This window comes from Pezoporus flaviventris, unplaced genomic scaffold, assembly GCF_033815535.1.
Source record: "Pezoporus flaviventris isolate CSIRO_AGI_PZ_B2104156 unplaced genomic scaffold, CSIRO_AGI_Pfla_v1 ptg000029l, whole genome shotgun sequence".
NCBI lineage: Eukaryota > Metazoa > Chordata > Aves > Psittaciformes > Psittacidae > Pezoporus > Pezoporus flaviventris.
Window position 1 is genome coordinate 13,872,595 of NW_026892577.1, and position 18,881 is coordinate 13,891,475.

An 18,881-nucleotide genomic window follows, 5' to 3' on the forward strand; every position below is an offset into this window, starting at 1 on the left:
ATGCAAAAAAAACCCAAGCAGTGCATACCACTGCAAGATATCTTTTTAAGTAGAGATGAGACAGGAAGCCAGCAACATGGAGCAATGCGAGTCATATGCAGAAAGTTCAGCCTAATTTTTATATAGTCACATGAGAAATATCCAGCTTAATACTTCTGAAGCCAAGATGGACCTTGCTTCCTTTCTAAAAGGTACCAAAAATGGTAGCTGGGGAAGAAAAACAGAATTATAGAACAGTTTGGGTTGGAAGGGAGCCTCAAAGCGCATCTAGTTCAAACCCCCTGCAATGAGCAGGGACATCTTCAACTATACCAGGCTGCTCAGAACCACATCCAGCCTGGCCTTGAATGTCTCCAGGGACAGCGCATCCACCACCAATCTGGGCAGCCTGTGCCAGTATTTTACCAACCTCACTCTAAAGAATTTTTTCCTCACATCCAGCCTGAATCTCCCCTCTTTTAGTTTAAAGCCATTACCCCTCGTCTTGCTGCAACAAACCCTGCTAAAAAAAAAAAATCTCGCTCCATCTTACAGGCCCTTTTTATGAACTGGAAGGCTGCTCTAAGGTCACCCCAGAGCCTTCTTGCTGCCCCAAAGGCCGGTACACTGAACACCCGTGGCAGGGCAAGCCACCCACCGGCAGGCAACACGGTGGGGGGCGCTCATCTGCTACCACCCCTTCTTCTACAGCTGCCCTTTACCGATGAAATGGAAACCCGCTCTAAACGAAAACTGACTACGGCCCCTCGGAGGGAAAGCAAACGCCTCCGCGGCGCAGCCCTCGCCTCTCGGCGGCCGCCCATCACCACTGTGCGTCAGCACAGAAAACGGAGGCAGAGAGAAGGCAGGCCCATGGCACTGGCCAGTCGAGTCATGGGCCTCCTCTCCAGATCCCCGAGGAACCCAGCAGCACCAGGCAACGAGCACCCAACCCCAAACAACTCATGCCCCGTCCCAGCCGGGTCTGCCAGCCCCTTCCGGTCCTTGTCTTGGCGGAAACGCTCTTTAACCCGATCGCCATATGTTTGGCCCATCGGAGATGCCGTAGCCTCGCTTCCGGTGTGCGGAAATGACGATGCTGGTAGCCGCGGGATTCAAACTCTCGGTAAACGGGGCCAGGCCGGTGGGTCCGCCGCGGGCTGGAAGCCCCGTTCCCCGCTGGGACCCAACTCGTTCACGGGCCCGTGCGTGCTTAAACTCGTGCCGGGTGTCACGTCCTGCCTGCAGAAAGGGCTGCCATCCCGTAACGTTTGTTTTTTACAGGTGCTCAAAGATGAACTCCAAGACCGCCAAGGATATAATAGTTGGGAAGTGGGGCTTGAAGTCGGGTAGCTCCAGAGGTGAGGGTGAGCTCGAGAAGTGCAAGCAGGAGAACGCTGCCATCAGGAAATCGATGGAGGAAATCATTAAAGGGAAAAGCAGAATAACTGATCCAGAAAGGAGCGTGCTCCTGGAGGTGAGGTGATGTTTGACTTGAAGTGGCTTTTGTGATGGTCTAATTTTGTACGGCTCACATCAGTCTGAGTGTGTCCCACTTTAAGGAAGATGCCGATCTTTCATCTACTGCTTAGTTTACTCTGATGTCAATGCTGGTTTAGCTTGATATTTTTCAATGATGACTGAACTAATAAAATTACTGCCATCTGACAAGGCTGTCAAATACAAAGGCTTGAGGTCAGAGTTCCATTAAGGCCTGTCCTTCCATGTCCAGCTGTTCAGAACAGCTGGTCTCAGAGAATCATTTTGAGCACTACCTACAAAGAGCATTATGTTTTCAAACAGTTGCCTAGGACATATGCCAGAAGGTGCAAAGTATTTGCTTGAACTATGTTCTCTGTCAGCTATAAGCAAATAAAACTGCAATCAGTTCACCACATTCTTCTATTACAACCTAGAGGGCTGAAACTAAGACTCAGAAGCTTAAATAGCGCCCCAGGGCATCTCAAATGCATTGCTAATGCTGTGTAATAATTACTTGTGCTGGAGGTCTACTGAAAAGAGAGTGCCTGTTGAAAATGTCTTCTAAAGCACATTTTGAAATTGAAAGGCTGGATAATTTGGAAAACAATCCTTCTGCTGAATGCTTCAACTTCAAATGCTGAACACTTTTGTAACTTCACTTACTATCATTTAGTTTGCAAGGTCTGCTGCTTCTCAAAAGCTAATAATAAGCCGAACAGTGCTAAGAAGCATCACCAACCACTTAACTGGATGTGTTTTACAGTTCTCGTACTGCTTGTGTTTTCAGGTTCATATACTTTTGTGATCTGTGTTCATATACAAAACTCGGTACCTAACAAGTCCGTGAAATTTGGTTCTTTGCATTCTTTCCTTTTTTCATCTACCTCAGACTGCTTTTACTATCACTTGAAATATTTCAGATGACCACTGTAATGTTGTCTGTTTTGAGCAAGAAGTAATATTCTCAGCTAATTAAAGGCTAAGAGAGAACCTTTCAAAGCGAGTATCTCCTCAAACTGTTGTAAACTTGCTAATGCATTTGTTGCGTAGACTGACACTCATTTGTGTCACTTTTAATTCTGTTTCATTAGAAAATTCTTTCCCTTGAAAAAGAAAAAGAAAAACACAACCATCTTCTTGGAGAGAAGGACAAAGAAATCCAAAACCTCAAAGACAGGCTTAAGTCCAAAAACAAGAATAGTGAAGTCTCCTTATTACAAAGTCTACTAGAGGAAAAAACAAAGGAAGCAGAAAAGCAAGATCAGTTAATTTGTTCTCTATCAGAAGAAATGAACCGGTTAACGTGTAATTTAGCCACTGCTACTGCAAAATGTTCTGAGCTTGAAAACAGAACTGGTACTTCTCAAGCATCTCAGGTAAGCATTGAAGAAACACTGGAATTTGCGCCCACTAAGCACCCATATAAAATTTTGGTTATAAAATTTTGGATGGATTTTTAATTGAGTTGTGTTGCATGCTGAAATATTCTTGACAATAGCTACTATCCAGACTGAATGATAAATGGTCAGGGAGCATGACTTCAGGCACTGCAGCTGAGGAGGGAATTCTCTAATGCTGTACTATAATGTCCCTTTTCAAGCTCACATGCAAGTGGTATGACTGGTGGTACCACATGTAATGATCTGCTGTTGGTTAAGCAGATATTGTGCTCTCCTTGGACTTGTATGCTCAGTAATTAAACACACTGAGAAGGCAGCAGTAACAGGAACATGCGGCATTAACAAGGACGAACTGATTTCCTCACCTATTCAGCTTCAGTCATGAGAATGTCTTTTTCCCTGCTCTTATGAATCCTCATTTGCTCCTTAGTTGTTAAAACTAGTTGTCTGTACCCTACATGACATCACACATAGTAAATCAATGTGACAGAAGAGAAGATGACTAATGAGTTGCTTCTCTCATTTAAAGTGGTTAATAAGCATGGTGCCAGGCACTGGGCAGCTTTTACAAGTGCTTTTACTTTTCTACAGCTGTTTTTTCCACTCCGGTTTGTCCATATGTTCCAGAGAAAAAGTACTGGTATCTCATCAAGGGGCACAGGGAACTCGGTACCTAAAAACAGGTGCCTGTAAGTCTTTTCCACCAGATGGTGCTGGTTCTCTGTGCTCTGCATGGAAATCGGGTAATTTCTAGAAAGTCAGCTTTAGCCAAATACATAGCAAAATATCTTAAACTACTAATTTTCAATGATAATACCTATCTGTGTCACTTCTAATAATGCAGTATCTTGGAAAATACCACTTTAATGCAATGTGGTTATTTTCAATATCAAAAGTTCAAATTTGGTAGAGAATTTAAAATGTATGTTAATTTTCAAGATATTTCCACGATAGTTTTGTCAATGAACTACCAGAATATCTTTTAGTTTAAAGCCAGAATTTTCGTTTAATCTTTTAAATTGATTTATCAACAGAGGACAGCAAAATGTTACTGATGTTTTGACTGGATGACTTGGAATACTTGAAAGTCTAGCAATGCCACTTGAAACTGCTAGGTGGCACCTGAGCAGCAGGGATACTTTAAAATAGAAGTAACAGTTGCATGACACAATTTTGAGAGTTTTCACTGAGGCAGAATTTTAATTTTCATGGAAATAGGAAGCTAAGTAACTGTAGTGTCTCTCAATCCTATTTTGATTAGGAAGTGCTGATATTTAATGACTGCATTCAAACTTCTGTATTTTTTTCAGTTATAAACCTTGTCAATTATGTTAAAAGAAATCACAGGAAAATTTTGAGAAAATGCAGCTTGGATTAGGAAAGTAACCTACTTTGTTTTTTTTTTTTTCCTCTCCTTAAAGTCCCCTTATTTCTACACAATTTCAGAAAAGCTTTCTAGCATGCAGTGAATAAACATGTCAGATTATGAAAGCACTAGAACTGTTTAACTACTCTCTAGCTTTAGATGAGCCTAAAAAACTCCACCTCATACGTTAAGCACTCTGCTATGCATCAGTCTCAGAAAATCAGTCACTATGTCCTTGTGGTTTCAGACAGGCTTGCTTGCTTTCCCAGAGCTTTATAATCTTACTGTTATCCCAATGAAGTTGTCCCGGTCTCCAGCTTTTCACAACAATCCTATGGGTCTGGCTTATTGTCAAACTGGTAACCGGTATGAGGTTATGAAAAATAACAAATGTCTTTTATGTGTATTTAAATAATACCCTAAATAACTTCATTTTTCAGCTCTCCTGCACCCTTCGGGTCTTCCAAGATAGCAGTTGGGAAAAAAAACACATGACAGGCTTCTTAGTTTTATTGTAACTATGAGTTGCAGAGTTATGGAATAAATTAAATGTAAATCTTTGTCCTGTATCTAGCAGGAGACTTTATTTTAAATATATGAAATTATTTTCTCTATAACTTAGATCCTCTTTAGAAAAAAAAAAAAAGACTATGAAGATCCTTAAACTTCTCCTATTTGTGTGAGATTAATAGTTATTGACCTCATAGCAGCCTTCCAGTATCTGAAGGGGGCCTACAAGGATGCTGGAGAGGGACTTCATTAGGCACTGTAGTGACAGAACAAGGGGTAAGGGGTTAAAACTTAAACAGGGGAAGTTTAGGTTGGATAATTCTTTACTGTGAGGGTGATGAGGCACTGGAACAGGTTGCTCAAAGAAGTGATAAACACTCCATACCTGTCAGTGCTCAAGGCAGTGTGAGGTGTCCCTGCCCATGGCAGGGGGTTGGAACTAGATGATCTTAAGGTCCTTTCCAACCCTAACCGTTCTGTGATTCCGTGATACAGGACTAGCTTTGCTGTTTCAGCCATCCATTTTAAAGAACACTAATGGGTTGCTCTTTGCAGGAAGCTGTAACAAACAGCACCGGATCACCAACTAATCTTCACGAGGTTGAAAAACAACTGAAAGATGTAAGTTTCCTGTACAACACTGCAAGTACAAATCATCTGCGTCAAGATGCATAAGAATGCCATATATGGTTTTAGGTAGTATGGGAACTCAGAGTAGTCCCTTCCAAATGGAAAAATTCTGTGGTTTAATCAGACGTAAAATCTATGTCCTTGTTCTTGCAAACTTACGGTTGCAATGATACTCTTATTTTATTCTACTTTCAAGATATGTTATTTTGTATTTATTTTATATTTGAGGATGAAAGGTTAGTTCTTCATAATCTGGGCATAACTCATGAAATCTTCATTTTTAAGTCATTTCCCCTTTCCAAGTAAGCCAGTCAGTATTTAATATTGCTGCAATTTTAACTTATGCTCAGAAACCTGACATTTTTCCAAATGAAGATGTGCTGTAATTGTTGCACAGAGATTACTACATTTTGCAGCAGAATTAACTAGCTTATCTTTTTTAACTGTATAATATGTAACTTTAATATTAAGAAATAAGACTAATACTTTTGAAATCTGATAAATTACTAGAGGCTTTCTTATTGTACTTCTGTTCCTTTTCATGAAGGCACTTGAGAAAAACCAACAGTGGCTACTGTATGACCAACAACGTGAGGCATATGTCAGGGGCCTGCTTGGAAGGATCTTTGAACTTGAACAGAAGTCAGAAATAGGCAGCCAACAACAATCTAAAGAATTCAGTTCTGAAGGTATTGACTTTACTTTTTTTCCCAGAAGTGACCGAAACCTATAGAGTAAGTTTTCTGAAAACAAATTATAGCACAATAAAACAAAATCAAGACTTCCTTCTCAACATTTTTGTTTAATGGTAAAACTTGGCTAAGTAAAATTTCTTTGCTTCCTGTTATCTATCTCTGTTACTTGATCAACAGTATTTCATGTTCTTATCTATTTCAGAGATGGTTTTTAACAGCCTTGACACTCTATTAGCAACCTTTCTGTTTGTGGAAAGTGTCAAGGCAAATATATATGTGTCTCCCATCCTTCAAAGTACACTTTCAACCTACATAATGGATGCATTAAGGATTTATTAGCTAGGTGTGGATCAGGTTTTTTAAATTTACTTGTTTCAAGATAAATATTATAAAAATGACTCAAGACTGCCACGTTCTTCACTCATCCGAACAGTTGTTACAGAGCATGAAAACCTGTCATAGGTTTTGGCAGCTATCCAGAGGAGTGTTTTGCAATATATATCTGGCCACCTCCACTTCCGTGCTATGCAGCTCCTCAATAATGAGCACCCTCTCAGTAACACACATTCAGATTGACTTTGTGCTTGACCAGCATGTGGAATAATATTAAAATCACATTGAACAAAAGAACCAAAAGGGTTTGGCTTGCTTTTCTTATTATGTAATTCTTAATTTTGTATGTGCTGCAACTGACCTGCAAGGTAAATTCACTAGAATTAGCATCATCTCGAGCAAAAGTATGCCCACAGGTACTTGCCACTTAGTAATTCAAGTGCAGTGGCTTGGTTTCTGTATTACTCCTTGAATCTTTATGGAAAGCAGTAAAATACCATAATCTTGTTTTGGTGCTGTTTAGAAATTCATGAACAGTATTTTAGAGGGAGCAGACTGCAGTAGCTCACCAGGAAATGTAGCTCAGAATTATTGCAGTCAGTTCTGTCATCAGAACAGCCAGGAGACTAGGAGTAAAGAAAGTTCCTCTCTTCAGTCAGCTAGACAGTAGCAAAAATCCAAGTTTCTAAGAACTTAACTGTACAAGTTGAAAGTAGATATGGCAAATTTTTCCTTGGAAAAAACTCCATGTGTACCTGAGGATCTTGCCACTCTATAAAGCAGTATTGCTAATAAGAAGGTAAGGCCTAGTTTGCAGTCAAGGTGAGGAAGAATAGTCAAGCAAGATACTCTTCCTTGTAAATGACACTTTGAAGAATGAGGTGAAGCCTTCAGTAGGAAAAGTAACAAAGTCAAGAAATTTGCAGTGCCATAAATCAGCAAAGCCTGTGGAATTCTGCATTCCCTGTTCTGCTTCTAGGTATATTTTGTATTACCACTGAATTTCTACAGATTGCCTCTTTGCTTTTAGTTTTTATTTTTTTTTTTCTCCTATTTGCTAAACTTTTCTTGGGCCACTAGGCAGAATTTTTTTCAAACTCTGGTTGAAGTAACAGTCACTAGCCATGAAGCAGGCTTTTTTAAATAAAAGCATCCTAGTCCTTTCTGTTTGCAATTTAGAAGTAAATAATGGCATAAAATTTGAAGAAGATAGTCTGCAAAAGGTAATGGATTGTCTGGCTTTGGTCAACAGTGGTGAAATACAGCCCATCAGCTCCCAGGGATATCTGGGGAGGGAGTAATGCCAGAACTTTGGTTAAGGAGATTTAGATCTGGAAGTGAGAATCTGGTGTCTTTGGGCTTTGATTCCCATGCATCGGTGTTATGTATGAGGCCATATAAGAACTACGTGTAGTACATGGAACTTGTATAGTCAGGGCAAAGGCTGTATTGTTGCTATAAGGGTTAGTGAAGGAAGCTGTAGCACAGAATACTATACACAAGCCAAGTTGCAGTTTGCAAGTAACTATATTGGGAAGGAGGCTTTGCTGAAAGTTGTTTTAGGTAAAGTTTGGTATGAATCTGAGCTGTGTAATAGCCTAGAATGTCGATTTCTATCATTATGTCTTAAAATACTGTCAAGGATTTGATGTTCTGATGTTTAAGGTGTGTTTTATTTTGTTTTTTTTTCCCCCCACATTACTATCTCAATTATTTTTGACTCTTTAAGGTCATCTACAAGAGGAAAAGCAAAAATATTATGACCAGCTGCTACTAACTGCTAAGACTGATCTCGAGACTGAAAGAAGCACTGTAACTCAGCTAAGATCTGAACTTAACAAATTCAAGAAGAAGTACGAAGAAACACAACAAGAAATAATGAGTTTAAATGCCTTATTGCAGTCACAACAGGTTGCTGCAACCAAGACTCTAGAAAATGAAAATAAAATGAAAGAAGAGAAAGTGCAGAGATTAAAACAAGAAAATGAAGCTATTAAATGGCAGCTCAGAGAAGAAAAGAAAAAGTCTGAAGATCTTTTATGTCAGGTAGGTGGATGCATTTGGAAGTTTAGGGTACATTTCCAAAGAATCAAGAGAGCTGAAAAGTCATACTGAATCAGAATGGACCATTCCCCACCCTGTTGACTGTTCTTTATGTATTGCTAGACTTAGGTCCTTCTCTTAAAACTGAATTCTGTAATATATTGGGTTGCATCAAAATCAAACTCTTGTTGTTTAAACAAGGAAACTTCACTTACTTGTTCACTTATTTCCCTGGTCTTGTGGGACACAAGAGGGAGAAGCAAGAGAATAATTTATTCTAATCTAGTTCATCCTCAGGGTAAAGAAAAAGGAAAGGTAAAAATTCAAGTCCGTACAGGCTACTTTATCATGCAGTCCTAACTGTGGAATATCACTGACGTGCTGTCTCCTGGCTGCTGCAATGCACATGTGGCCTTGTAGTTTTACTTCCTGGAGGAGCAGCTATGCCCCTGGATAGTGCCTTCAGCCAACAACCATGGCTGTGCAGCTGGGGGCTTCGGTTTGTTTGTGTTTCCATTCAGATGAGTTCCTGCATTTGATTCTCTATATAATGCCATGCATAATAACTATGCAGGCACATCTGAGTACTATAAAGCAAGGGCCAGATAAGCAAAGGAAGGAATGGACCTTAAGTGGTTTCTATCTTGAAAACAGCTATGGTAGAAACCACTGAGCAGAGTTCTGTAGTTATAAATCTAAGGAGTGCCCATCAGGCTGCTCAAGACCTGTGGTTTATGCTGTTGCTAGATTTGTTCTGCGGCTTTTGCATCAGATTCTAATTGTTCCAGAGAGTACTGTGATGACTTGCAGTTAAAAAAAATTTCTTCTTAATTCTTCCTTCCTTCCTCCTTTTTTTTGAGCTCAATGAATTTGACATCTCTGGCTGATAAGAAGTGGGAGAAGACATATACGTGCTGTGTATTTGTATTTAAAAATATTCAGTGCTTCCCTTCTTTTGTTTGGAATATGAGCACTTTGCTGCTTCCCCTGCATGGAGAGTTAGAGTTATAGAATCATAGAATAGTTAGGGTTGGAAAGGACCTTAAGATCATCTAGTTCCAACCCCCCTGCCATGGGCAGGGACACCTCACAATAAACCGTATCACCCAAGGCCTTGTCCAACCTGGTCTTGAACACTGCCAGGGATGGAGCATTCACAACCTCCCTGGGCAACCTATTCCAGTGCCTCACCACCCTAACAGGAAAGAATTTCCTCCTTATATCCAATCTAAACTTCCCCTGTTTAAGTTTTAACCCATTACCCCTTGTCTTATCACTACAGTCCCTAATGAAGAGTCCCTCCCCAGCATCCCTATAGGGCCCCTTCAGATACTGGAAGGCTGCTATGAGGTGTCCACGCAGCCTTCTCTTCTCCAGGCTGAACAGCCCCAACTTTCTCAGCCTGTCTTCATACAGGAGGTGCTCCAGTCCCCTGATCATCCTTTTGGCCCTCCTCTGGACTTGTTCCAACAGTTCCATGTCCTTTTTATGTTGAGGACACCAGAACTGCACACAATACTCCAGGTGATTTCTCACAAGAGCAGAGTAAAGGGACAGGATGACCTCCTTCAACCTGCTGGTCACGCTCCTTTTGATGCAGCCCAGGATACGGTTGGCTTTCTGGGCTGCAAGCGCACACTGAAGCCAGCCCATGTTCATTTTCTCATCAACCAACACCCCCAAGTCCTTCTCCACAGGGCTGCTCTGAATCTCTTCTCTGCCCAACCTGTAGCTGTGCCTGGGATTGCTCTGACCCAGGTGTAGGACCTTGCACTTGGCATGGTTAAACTTCATGAGGTTGGCATCAGCCCACCTCACAAGTGTGTCAAGGTCCCTCTGGATGGCATTCCTTCCCTCCAGCGCATCAACCGAACCACACAGCTTGGTGTCATTGGCAAACTTGCTGAGGGCGCACTCAATCCCACTGTCCATGTCAGCCACAAAGGTGTTGAACAAGACCAGTCCCAACACCGATCCCTGAGGGACACCACTCATTACTGGTCTCCAGCTGGACATTGAGCCATTGACCACAACTCTCTATGTGCGGCCATTCAGCCAGTTCTTTATCCACCGAGTGGTCCATCCCCATCGTGTGGGACAGTGTCAAACGCTTTACACAAGTCCAGGTAGATGACATCAACTGCTCTACCCCTGTCCATCAGTTCTGTAGCCCCATCATAGAAGGCCACCAGATTGGTCAGGCAGGATTTCCCCTTAGTGAAGCCATGCTCGCTGTCACCAAGCACTTTGTTGATATTTGTGTGCCTTAGCATGCCTTCCAGGAGAATCTGCTCCAAGATTTTGCCAGGCACAGAGGTGAGACTGACTGGTCTGTAATTCCCTGGGTCATCCATTTTCCCCTTCTTGAAAATGGGGGTTATATTTCCCTTTTCTCAGTCATCAGGAGCTTCACCTGACTGCCATTATTTCTCAAATATGATGGCCAGTGGCTTAGCAACTTCTTTTGCCAGCTCCTTCAGGACCCGCGGATGGATCTCATCAGGACCCATGGACTTGTGCATGTTCAGGTTTTTAAGATGGTCTCGAACCAGATCCTCTCCTACAGTGGGCGCAAGGTCTTCATTCTCACAGTCCCTGCATCTGCCTTCCAAGGCTTGGGTGATGTGGTCAGAGCATTTGCAGTGAAGACTGAGGCAAAGAAGTCATTCAGAACCTCAGCCTTCTCCAAATCCTGTGTAGCCAGTTCTCCTGAGAGCTTCCTGAGGGGGCCTACGTTCTCCCTAGTCTGTTTTTTTTATTTGCTATGTACTTGTAGAATCCCTTCCTGTTATCCTTAATATCCCTAGCTAAGTTTAATTCTAACTGGGCCTTAGCTTTCCTAACCTGCTCCCCAGCTTTCCAGATAACATCCCTGTACTCTTCCCATGCCACCTGTCCTTGCTTCCACTTATTATAAGCCTCTTTTTTTCATTTGAATTTTCCTCAGAAGCTCCTTATCCATCCAAGGAGGTCTCCTGGCCCTCCTGCTGCACTTCCTTCTAGTTGGGATGCAACACTCCTGAGCTTGTAGCAGGTGATCCTTGAATATCAACCAAGAGTTTTGGGCCCCCCTGCCCTCTAGGGCTGTATCCCATGGAACCTTCCTAAGCAGGTTCCTGAAGAGGCCAAAGTCTGCTCTTTTGAAGTCCAGGGCACTGAGCTTGCTGCACGCTCTTCTCACTGTCCTGAGGATCTCAAATTCGAGCATCTCATGATCGCTGCATCCAAGGCTGCCCTGGAGCGTCACATTTCCAACCAGCCCTTCCCTGTTGGTGGCACCTCTCCTTGTCGGCTCCTCAATTACTTGCAGAAGGAAGTTGTCTTGTACACAGTCGAGGAACCTCCTGGATTGCTTGTGCCAGGCTGTACCGTCCTTCCAACAGATGTCAGGGTCGTTGAAGTCACCCATGAGAACAAGGGCCTGCGAGCGTGAGGCTTTTCCTGTGTGTCTATGGAGTGCTTCATCCGCAGGCTCTCCTTGATCAGGCGGTCTGTAACAGATCCCCACAGTAATGTCTCCCATAGCTATATTCCCTTTAAACCTGACCCACAAACTCTCTGTTAACTGCTCACCTGTCCCCAGACAGTTCCATACTCTCCAGCCTATCCCTAACATAAAGGGCAACTCCCCCTCCCCGCCTGCCAGGCCTGTCTTTTCTAAAGAGCCTGTAACCTTCCATTCCAACACTGCAGTCATAGGAGCCATCCCACCATGTTTCTGTGATGCCTGTTATATCATATTCCTGTAGACGTGCACGCATCTCTAATTCCTCTTGTTTGTTCCCCATGCTACAGGCATTTGTATAGAGGCGTCTGAGCTGAGCTCCAAATGAAGCCGGCTCATTGGCTGGCGCGGCTGGGGTATCTCTACATTGCTCCGAGCATTTATTATAGGTGCTGGCAACTGACAGGGTGTGTTGGGATGGAATGATGCCCCCCCATCTAGTATAAAGCCTCCTTGACCAGTCTGGCAAGCCTCCTACCAAAACTGCTCTTTCCCTTCTTTATCATCAGACCAGCTCCATCAGCCCCCACTAGACCTGGCCTACAAACTTGGGTCCTGTGTTCAAGACACCCAAACCCCTGACTATGACACCACCCTTCTAACCATTTATTAACCTGGCTGATCATCCTAGCTTTTTTTAGGTCCTCCCCTGTATCCTGGATAATTGAAGAAAAGACAATCTGAGCTCGAGAGCCCCTAATCACCTCCCCCAGTGCTCTGTAGCCCTTCTTTATGTTCCCCAGGCTACTACTATCTATATCCCTAGCACCCACATGTATCCTCTCTGCCACATCTCTGATCCATGCCCCTGGTAGGCAAGACACCTCCCATGAGACGGGGTCAGGCCGACAGATGAGTGCCTCTGTCTCTTTCAGTGTAGAGTCCCCTGCTACTACGGTGCTGCTTTTTCCTGGCAGCACCAGTAGAGATCTTTACCAGTGCATCAGCTGGCTGTTTCTGGCTTGAGTGTGTTTCCTCATTAGCCCCCTGCAGGACAGCAAAGAGTTTCTGCATGGGGACAACAGATGGGGAAGCCCCTTGCTTTTGATTGTCCTTTTCCTCCTTTTCTTGTTTTTTTTTTCTGTCACTAATTCCCAGCTTCCCAGGTTAACGGTCTCCTTCTTTCCTTCATGAGCTAGAGGGGAAGCTTGAGGCTCCTGCACAGTTTGGGCCAGGAGCAAGCATTCCTGCTTCCTCTCAGCTTCCCTGACATCTCGCAGCCTACTGACAGCGTCCCGCAGCTCAGCCCCTGCTGCAGGGGGACCTCCACCAGGGAGCACCGAGTGCAGCCCAGCCCGTTGTGCACCATTCCCTCACCAGACCGGTGCAGGCACTCTCTACACCCCGAGCTCTGCACTGCAGCCTCCCCTCTCATCGGCTCTGCCTGGGTGCCTACGCTGGCCACCGCCGGGGCAGCCAGAGCAGAGCTCGTGGACCAGGCCCTGGTCATACGCCAAGGGCTCACCATCCTGCTCACCTGCCTGCGCAAAGTGCCTCGACCCGCTCTGTTTGCCCGCTCTGTTCACCGCGCTCCTGGTCCACAGTGACAGTGGTACAGTGGTGTCTGGTGTCTCGGAATATTCCTATAAGCATGGTGTTACTAACAAAAAAAAAAAACAAAATAAATCTATTGTTTCTTCTTTCAAATATAAAATCATGACTACACATCTGCTGAAGAGAAACTGGAAGGTCCTCCTTGAAGGACTGTCTGCAGTGAATCCAAATAAGATAGACTTGCTGCTTGGAGAAGTTTTGGGGTCAATAACAAAGCAATACAGAGCTGAGAATAAATATAAGAATGAAATTCTCATAGCCTACTGTGGTGCCTGGAGCAACAGTTTAGCTCTCGAAATGCAGGCTGCTTCTCTCTGATTAATAATGATTAAAAGGGGGTTGTTTTGGGGGGTTTTTGGTGATTTTTGTTGGGTTGTGGGTTTTTTTTTTTTTTTAGCTGAACAACGGCATTCACTATAAGAGTTGCTACCTGCTGTTAATGGAGGATATTTTATTGTATATATTTACATAATCCGTTATAGTATAGCACTTCCCGAGTCTTGAACTTGTTCTATGAAAAAAAAAGCATTGCTTGTTTTTTATTAAGATCATGGCATGTTAGCACAAATACAGTTATGTGTGCACATTTTTGTTTGTGTTAGGCAATTGTCTAAGGAAGTTAAGGTTTTTGTTTCCTCAATGCAATAATAATGTTTCCCTGGGGAAAACCCCAGGGAAGTACAGACATTTGAATTTGGTTTGTCTGTTGCATACCAGGCATACGTTTTCTGTTGGTGTTGGAATATAAAAGTTTACTTCCACCCCATTTTAGAGTTATTATTTGTCAAGCTTATTAACTGTTGTATATGGAATTTTGTTAAAAATGTTTCTCTTCCTTGTAGGTGCAACTTCTTCGTAAATTATTGCTCAAACGGCAGGAGGAACACAGTAGGATAGCTTTGTTGGAACAACAGGTACCCAATTACATGCTGAGATGCTGATACTTAATTTGTATTATACACAAGGGCTTTCTAGACTAACTTCAAATGTAAGAGTGATTAATATATTAAATAAAGTAATACTCACAGTTGAATATTCATGCCTAGTAATCTCTTCATGCTTCCAAAAATTGACATGTATCAAGACTAAGATCTATAACCTTTTACAGGACAAAGTGTTGGGTGACATGGTTTAGTGTGTGGTGTCCCTGCCCATGGTAGGGGGTTGGAACTAGATGATATTAAGCTCTTTTCCAACCCTAATTATTCTATGATTTTATGTTTTCTTCACAATCACTTATCAACTGTACAGCCTCAGATTAGGTATGGGAAACAGGCTAAAACCAATCAGCTTATTGAAGTTTTGTAATGTACAAATAATTGCATTGCTATATTTTTCATATTCTCTATTTTTTTCCAAAAACATTCTTACCTCTAACTGATGTTATTGGGAGGGGGGGGGGAGTTTCATTTATTTTCTAGGCTTGGGTGTACAGTATTACCCATAGTTCCTGACCAAATTATCTTGATACAAGAAAGATCCTGTCTTTTTTAATGAGAACTGTCATTTTTAATGAGAAACTGTCATTTTTAATGAGAACTTACACATATGATTTTCTGTACAATGCTCAGCTTAAAATTGCAAGACAGCTTGAAGTGTGTTCCAACCAAAATAACTTCAAATTCCACCTCTGCTAGGGGAGAAGATTTTCATAATTGGGCATGTATGAATTTCACTGTAGTGAAAGCAACAAGGCACTTTTTTTTTTTTTTTTCTAAAATTACATTATAAGATATGATTGCAGAATAAAACTTAAGTATATAGAAGGGGACACCCCCTCCCCCAGTTGTTAATAATTGTGAACTTAATTCTTTACTTTTCACTCTGGGGGGGTTGCCTGATGCAGATATGCACCACAGACTTTGAGAATAAACATCTTGATCAGCAGAACTTGCAGCACCAGTTAAACGAAGTCCTTAAGGAACTGCGTGAGGCTAGGGAGCAAATAGCCCGTCTGGAACCTCTGGTATGTACTGAATAACTTGCAGGTGAATTTAGTCAGGAATTTTGCATAAATGTGCATCTTTTCACATCTTATTTCAAGTGTAGTGAGTCTTCTGTTCATGTCATCAAATATTCCCTGTAGGTCCTTACATCCTTTAGGTGTGTGTCCGCAAGATGCAGAGCCCTATGTCAGCTAATTAGGCATCATTTTTCTTTACAGCATGCATGCAGACCTAGTACTGCAGATCCAGAACAGTCAGGTTCCTGAGCGGGGAAAGTAACTGTGTTTTGTATCACAATGTGTTATCTAGTTTTGTCTGTTGTACAATGGCAAAGCTGCATTATGCTTCTATTCAGTCTTGCTGCTGGTGAATAGGATGGAATCCAGAAACATAGAAGTTGAATTCCTCCCCCACCACCATCTGATGCAGGATGGGTAGGCCATTAAAACCTGGGGCTTTCGTGTCCAAAAAGACAAGCCCCCTACTACAATGAATAAAGACATTTGTTGTATTGTGAGGAATGTGGTTTGTTTGCTGCTTATTATATAAGCCCAAGAAAGCCACCTAGACTTGAACCCTAAACTTAATGGAGAAATTTATAGGGAAAGATTAAGTATTAAGCAAGCCATCGGTCTGTTTTGCTCTGCTTTATCCAGGATTGCCTAACCTTGTAAGATTAGGTGATAGCTGAATAAGATTGTCAAAATTGCAGTTCTAGACTTAAATGAGCTTCAAAAATGGAACCCATGACCCTCATTAGATCAGGTCTGGGGCCACTCTGATTTTTACAAAGAAGATAAAGGCAAAAGTTCCTAACATGTTGCATATGAGGATTTCTTCTGCAACTCTGCCAGACTGCTTTCCCTTTTAGTTGTAGGCAACTTGAAGTATTTTCTCAAAAGAGGAAGGGAATGGAATGAATCCAGAGATTCTGGTGTTCCTCACTCACTTCACAACACTTCAACATGTGTTGCCCCTGGGAGAGCCCCACTTGCTAAGATGGCATTCACTGCTGCAGCTGCCTGGGGAGACCACTGGAAAACTTGTCTGTTGGGAGTAGAGCAAAAGTTTGGGCAGAGCAGGGAAGTTACAACTTTGAGTTCCTCTGTGCTAAGAAGCTGGAGGAGCAGCTGTGAAATGGACAGGTGCCTTTTGCAGTTAGGGACAGAGTGCTTGACAAGAACTTCACACATGAGATCAGAAGTAGAGTTTCGGGGAAGGTAATTAGGCAGTATCCTATGTAGAGGTGATCGAGGCATTGTTTTATTAAGGGAACATAGTGTGTGAGCAGGTAGGAAGATGGCTGGGGAAGGATTCCCAGTCAGACACTGTGGGCAAACCTGTCTTAAATAGTCTGTAGAAAAGCTAGCTACAATCTAATCTAAATGTGTTAGAATTGTACAACAAGCCCTCTGGTTTTAGCACGAGTAGTGTCACTGCATTTAGCCATCTTTAAAATTCTACCTTTAGTGCCGTAATACACACAAGGCTTGTGTGCCATAAAACCTTAATATCTGATCAGTGCATGCATGCCCCAACCTTACACTTAATCTTCTTTTCCAGAAAATCCAGGAATCTGGACGTATGGAGCTGCAAGAGGACTTGCAAGTTGCATTTGAAGAAAAGCTGACCGTGTATGACGGAAGTCCTTCTCCAAAACATTCCAACCTTCTTGATGAAAGTTTTCTTGAGTGTCCCAGGTGTAAAATGCAATATCCAACAAGTCAGCATAGAGAACTACTAGCACATATTGACTTTTGTACAGCTTGAGCTCCAAACAGACTTACTGTATTTGCTTTATACGCAGTCAATGTGCTCTTCTACAAAGGCAAAATATCTTTTTAAAGCTTTTTTTTTTTCTTTCCTAATGTTATATAAAGGACTACTAGTTTTATAACACGGTTCCACAAAAACATCATAGTAATTTATTTAGCCTCACATGACTGTGTTTGCAAAAAATTAGCTACTGCATATTTGGTTGCCAATGGAAATATTTTTAGAATGAGGAACATCTTCAAATAGCAAACTACTGACGTATGTTTTTTGCACTATTAAAAATGGGAGCAGTAAAAGCACACCTATTGTGTCAGACTTTATTTTAATATTTGGCATATCCAGTTCTTGGCTGGTGATTCCTGATGACTGTGCCTGTACCTTAACTGACAGTAATAGCTGCAGAAGATTTTTTTGCCTTCATGGTGAACTATATATATATATATATATATATATATATATATATATATATATATATATATTTATGTATACGGGGGTATGCGCATGTGTGTAGTGTATGTATTATGTATAATTATATATGTATCATACATGTGTAATGTATCACCATCCTGATACGTTAAAACTCAGGAGGGTCATGTTAGATCTTTGCTGCTTAAGATTCATGTTGAAAGCATCAATCATAAGTAGTTTATTTTCCTGAACTACAATCAAGGGTGACAGAGCTCATATAAAAATGCTGACCAAGGTTTTTCTTCTCAAAAAATAAAATGCTGTTGGGAAAACCAAATTTCTAGCAAATAAAAACTTTCTTGGTACTGGAAAATTTTGTATTTCAAACAGTGTCAGACACCACTCTTGAAGTTTAGGTGTAGAATTATACTGAAGTAAACTTGCTTGCACTTCTGCATTTTAGAGGTTAAAGTTGGGAAATGTCAGTTATTCCATCTGTTACATTTCACAAATATCCCAGTTCAAAAGAGCAGTTTTTAATAGATTGCTCTAGTGGATTTGAACTGTCACTGTATTTTGTTATTAATACAGAAAACATGTCAGCAATAAATTCTTGCAACAAATTAGAAACGGGCAAAAAAAATCCTTTGTAGATTTGCAATCACATTGTTATCTTCCTTTAGCACTTACTGTAAACCAGGATCTGTTGCAAGCATTTTACTCCTTGCATCCATAGTTAAGTTCAACAAGCAGTTCCTTCCACAAAAATTAAAGTGAGGAAATTTTACAAAGATACACTAGTTAAGAGAAATTTGCTTCTTTTGCACTCTTATGGTTTGCTGATAGACCCCAGGTCTATCTCTGCCACACTGATTGTGATTGCTACGTAATACCAGCTTTTTCCATCACATTTTGCTGCAAAGCTGTGTGCATTTACCCCATTATGTTCACCCTAATCCCTGATGGTTAAACATTATTCTTAAATGTGATGGTGTCTTCCAGGTTGTTTTCAGTAACTATTATAATATCAAGTGATGTTATTATCAATTAAATCTAATGCTCCTAAGAAAATGTTAAAAGCTATTAGCTTAATATCTGAAATGTGTTTGCCAAATCTATTGTATTAGCCACTATCTATCCATTTTTCATTTTCACTGACCATGTCTCAGGCTAATGCTCAATTGTAGCTACAGCTTTTGACCAAAGATATGATGAACTAATGAGTAAAAAAGAAATTATTCTTCAGAATCTCAA

At 41.6% G+C, this 18,881-nt stretch overlaps 1 protein-coding gene across 1 annotated transcript; it reads left to right on the top strand.

Moving 5' to 3' along the window:
• Positions 1–1,069: 1,069 nt before the first annotated feature.
• Positions 1,070–17,520, top strand: CEP55 (centrosomal protein 55). The gene is made up of 8 exons (XM_061459113.1): positions 1,070–1,456; positions 2,553–2,837; positions 5,293–5,358; positions 5,915–6,056; positions 8,125–8,441; positions 14,340–14,411; positions 15,344–15,463; positions 17,007–17,520. Exons 1-8 carry the CDS (start codon positions 1,070–1,072, stop codon positions 17,211–17,213), a joined length of 1,596 nt encoding a protein of 531 aa, XP_061315097.1. The 3' UTR covers positions 17,214–17,520.
• The last annotated feature ends 1,361 nt before the right edge of the window (positions 17,521–18,881 follow it).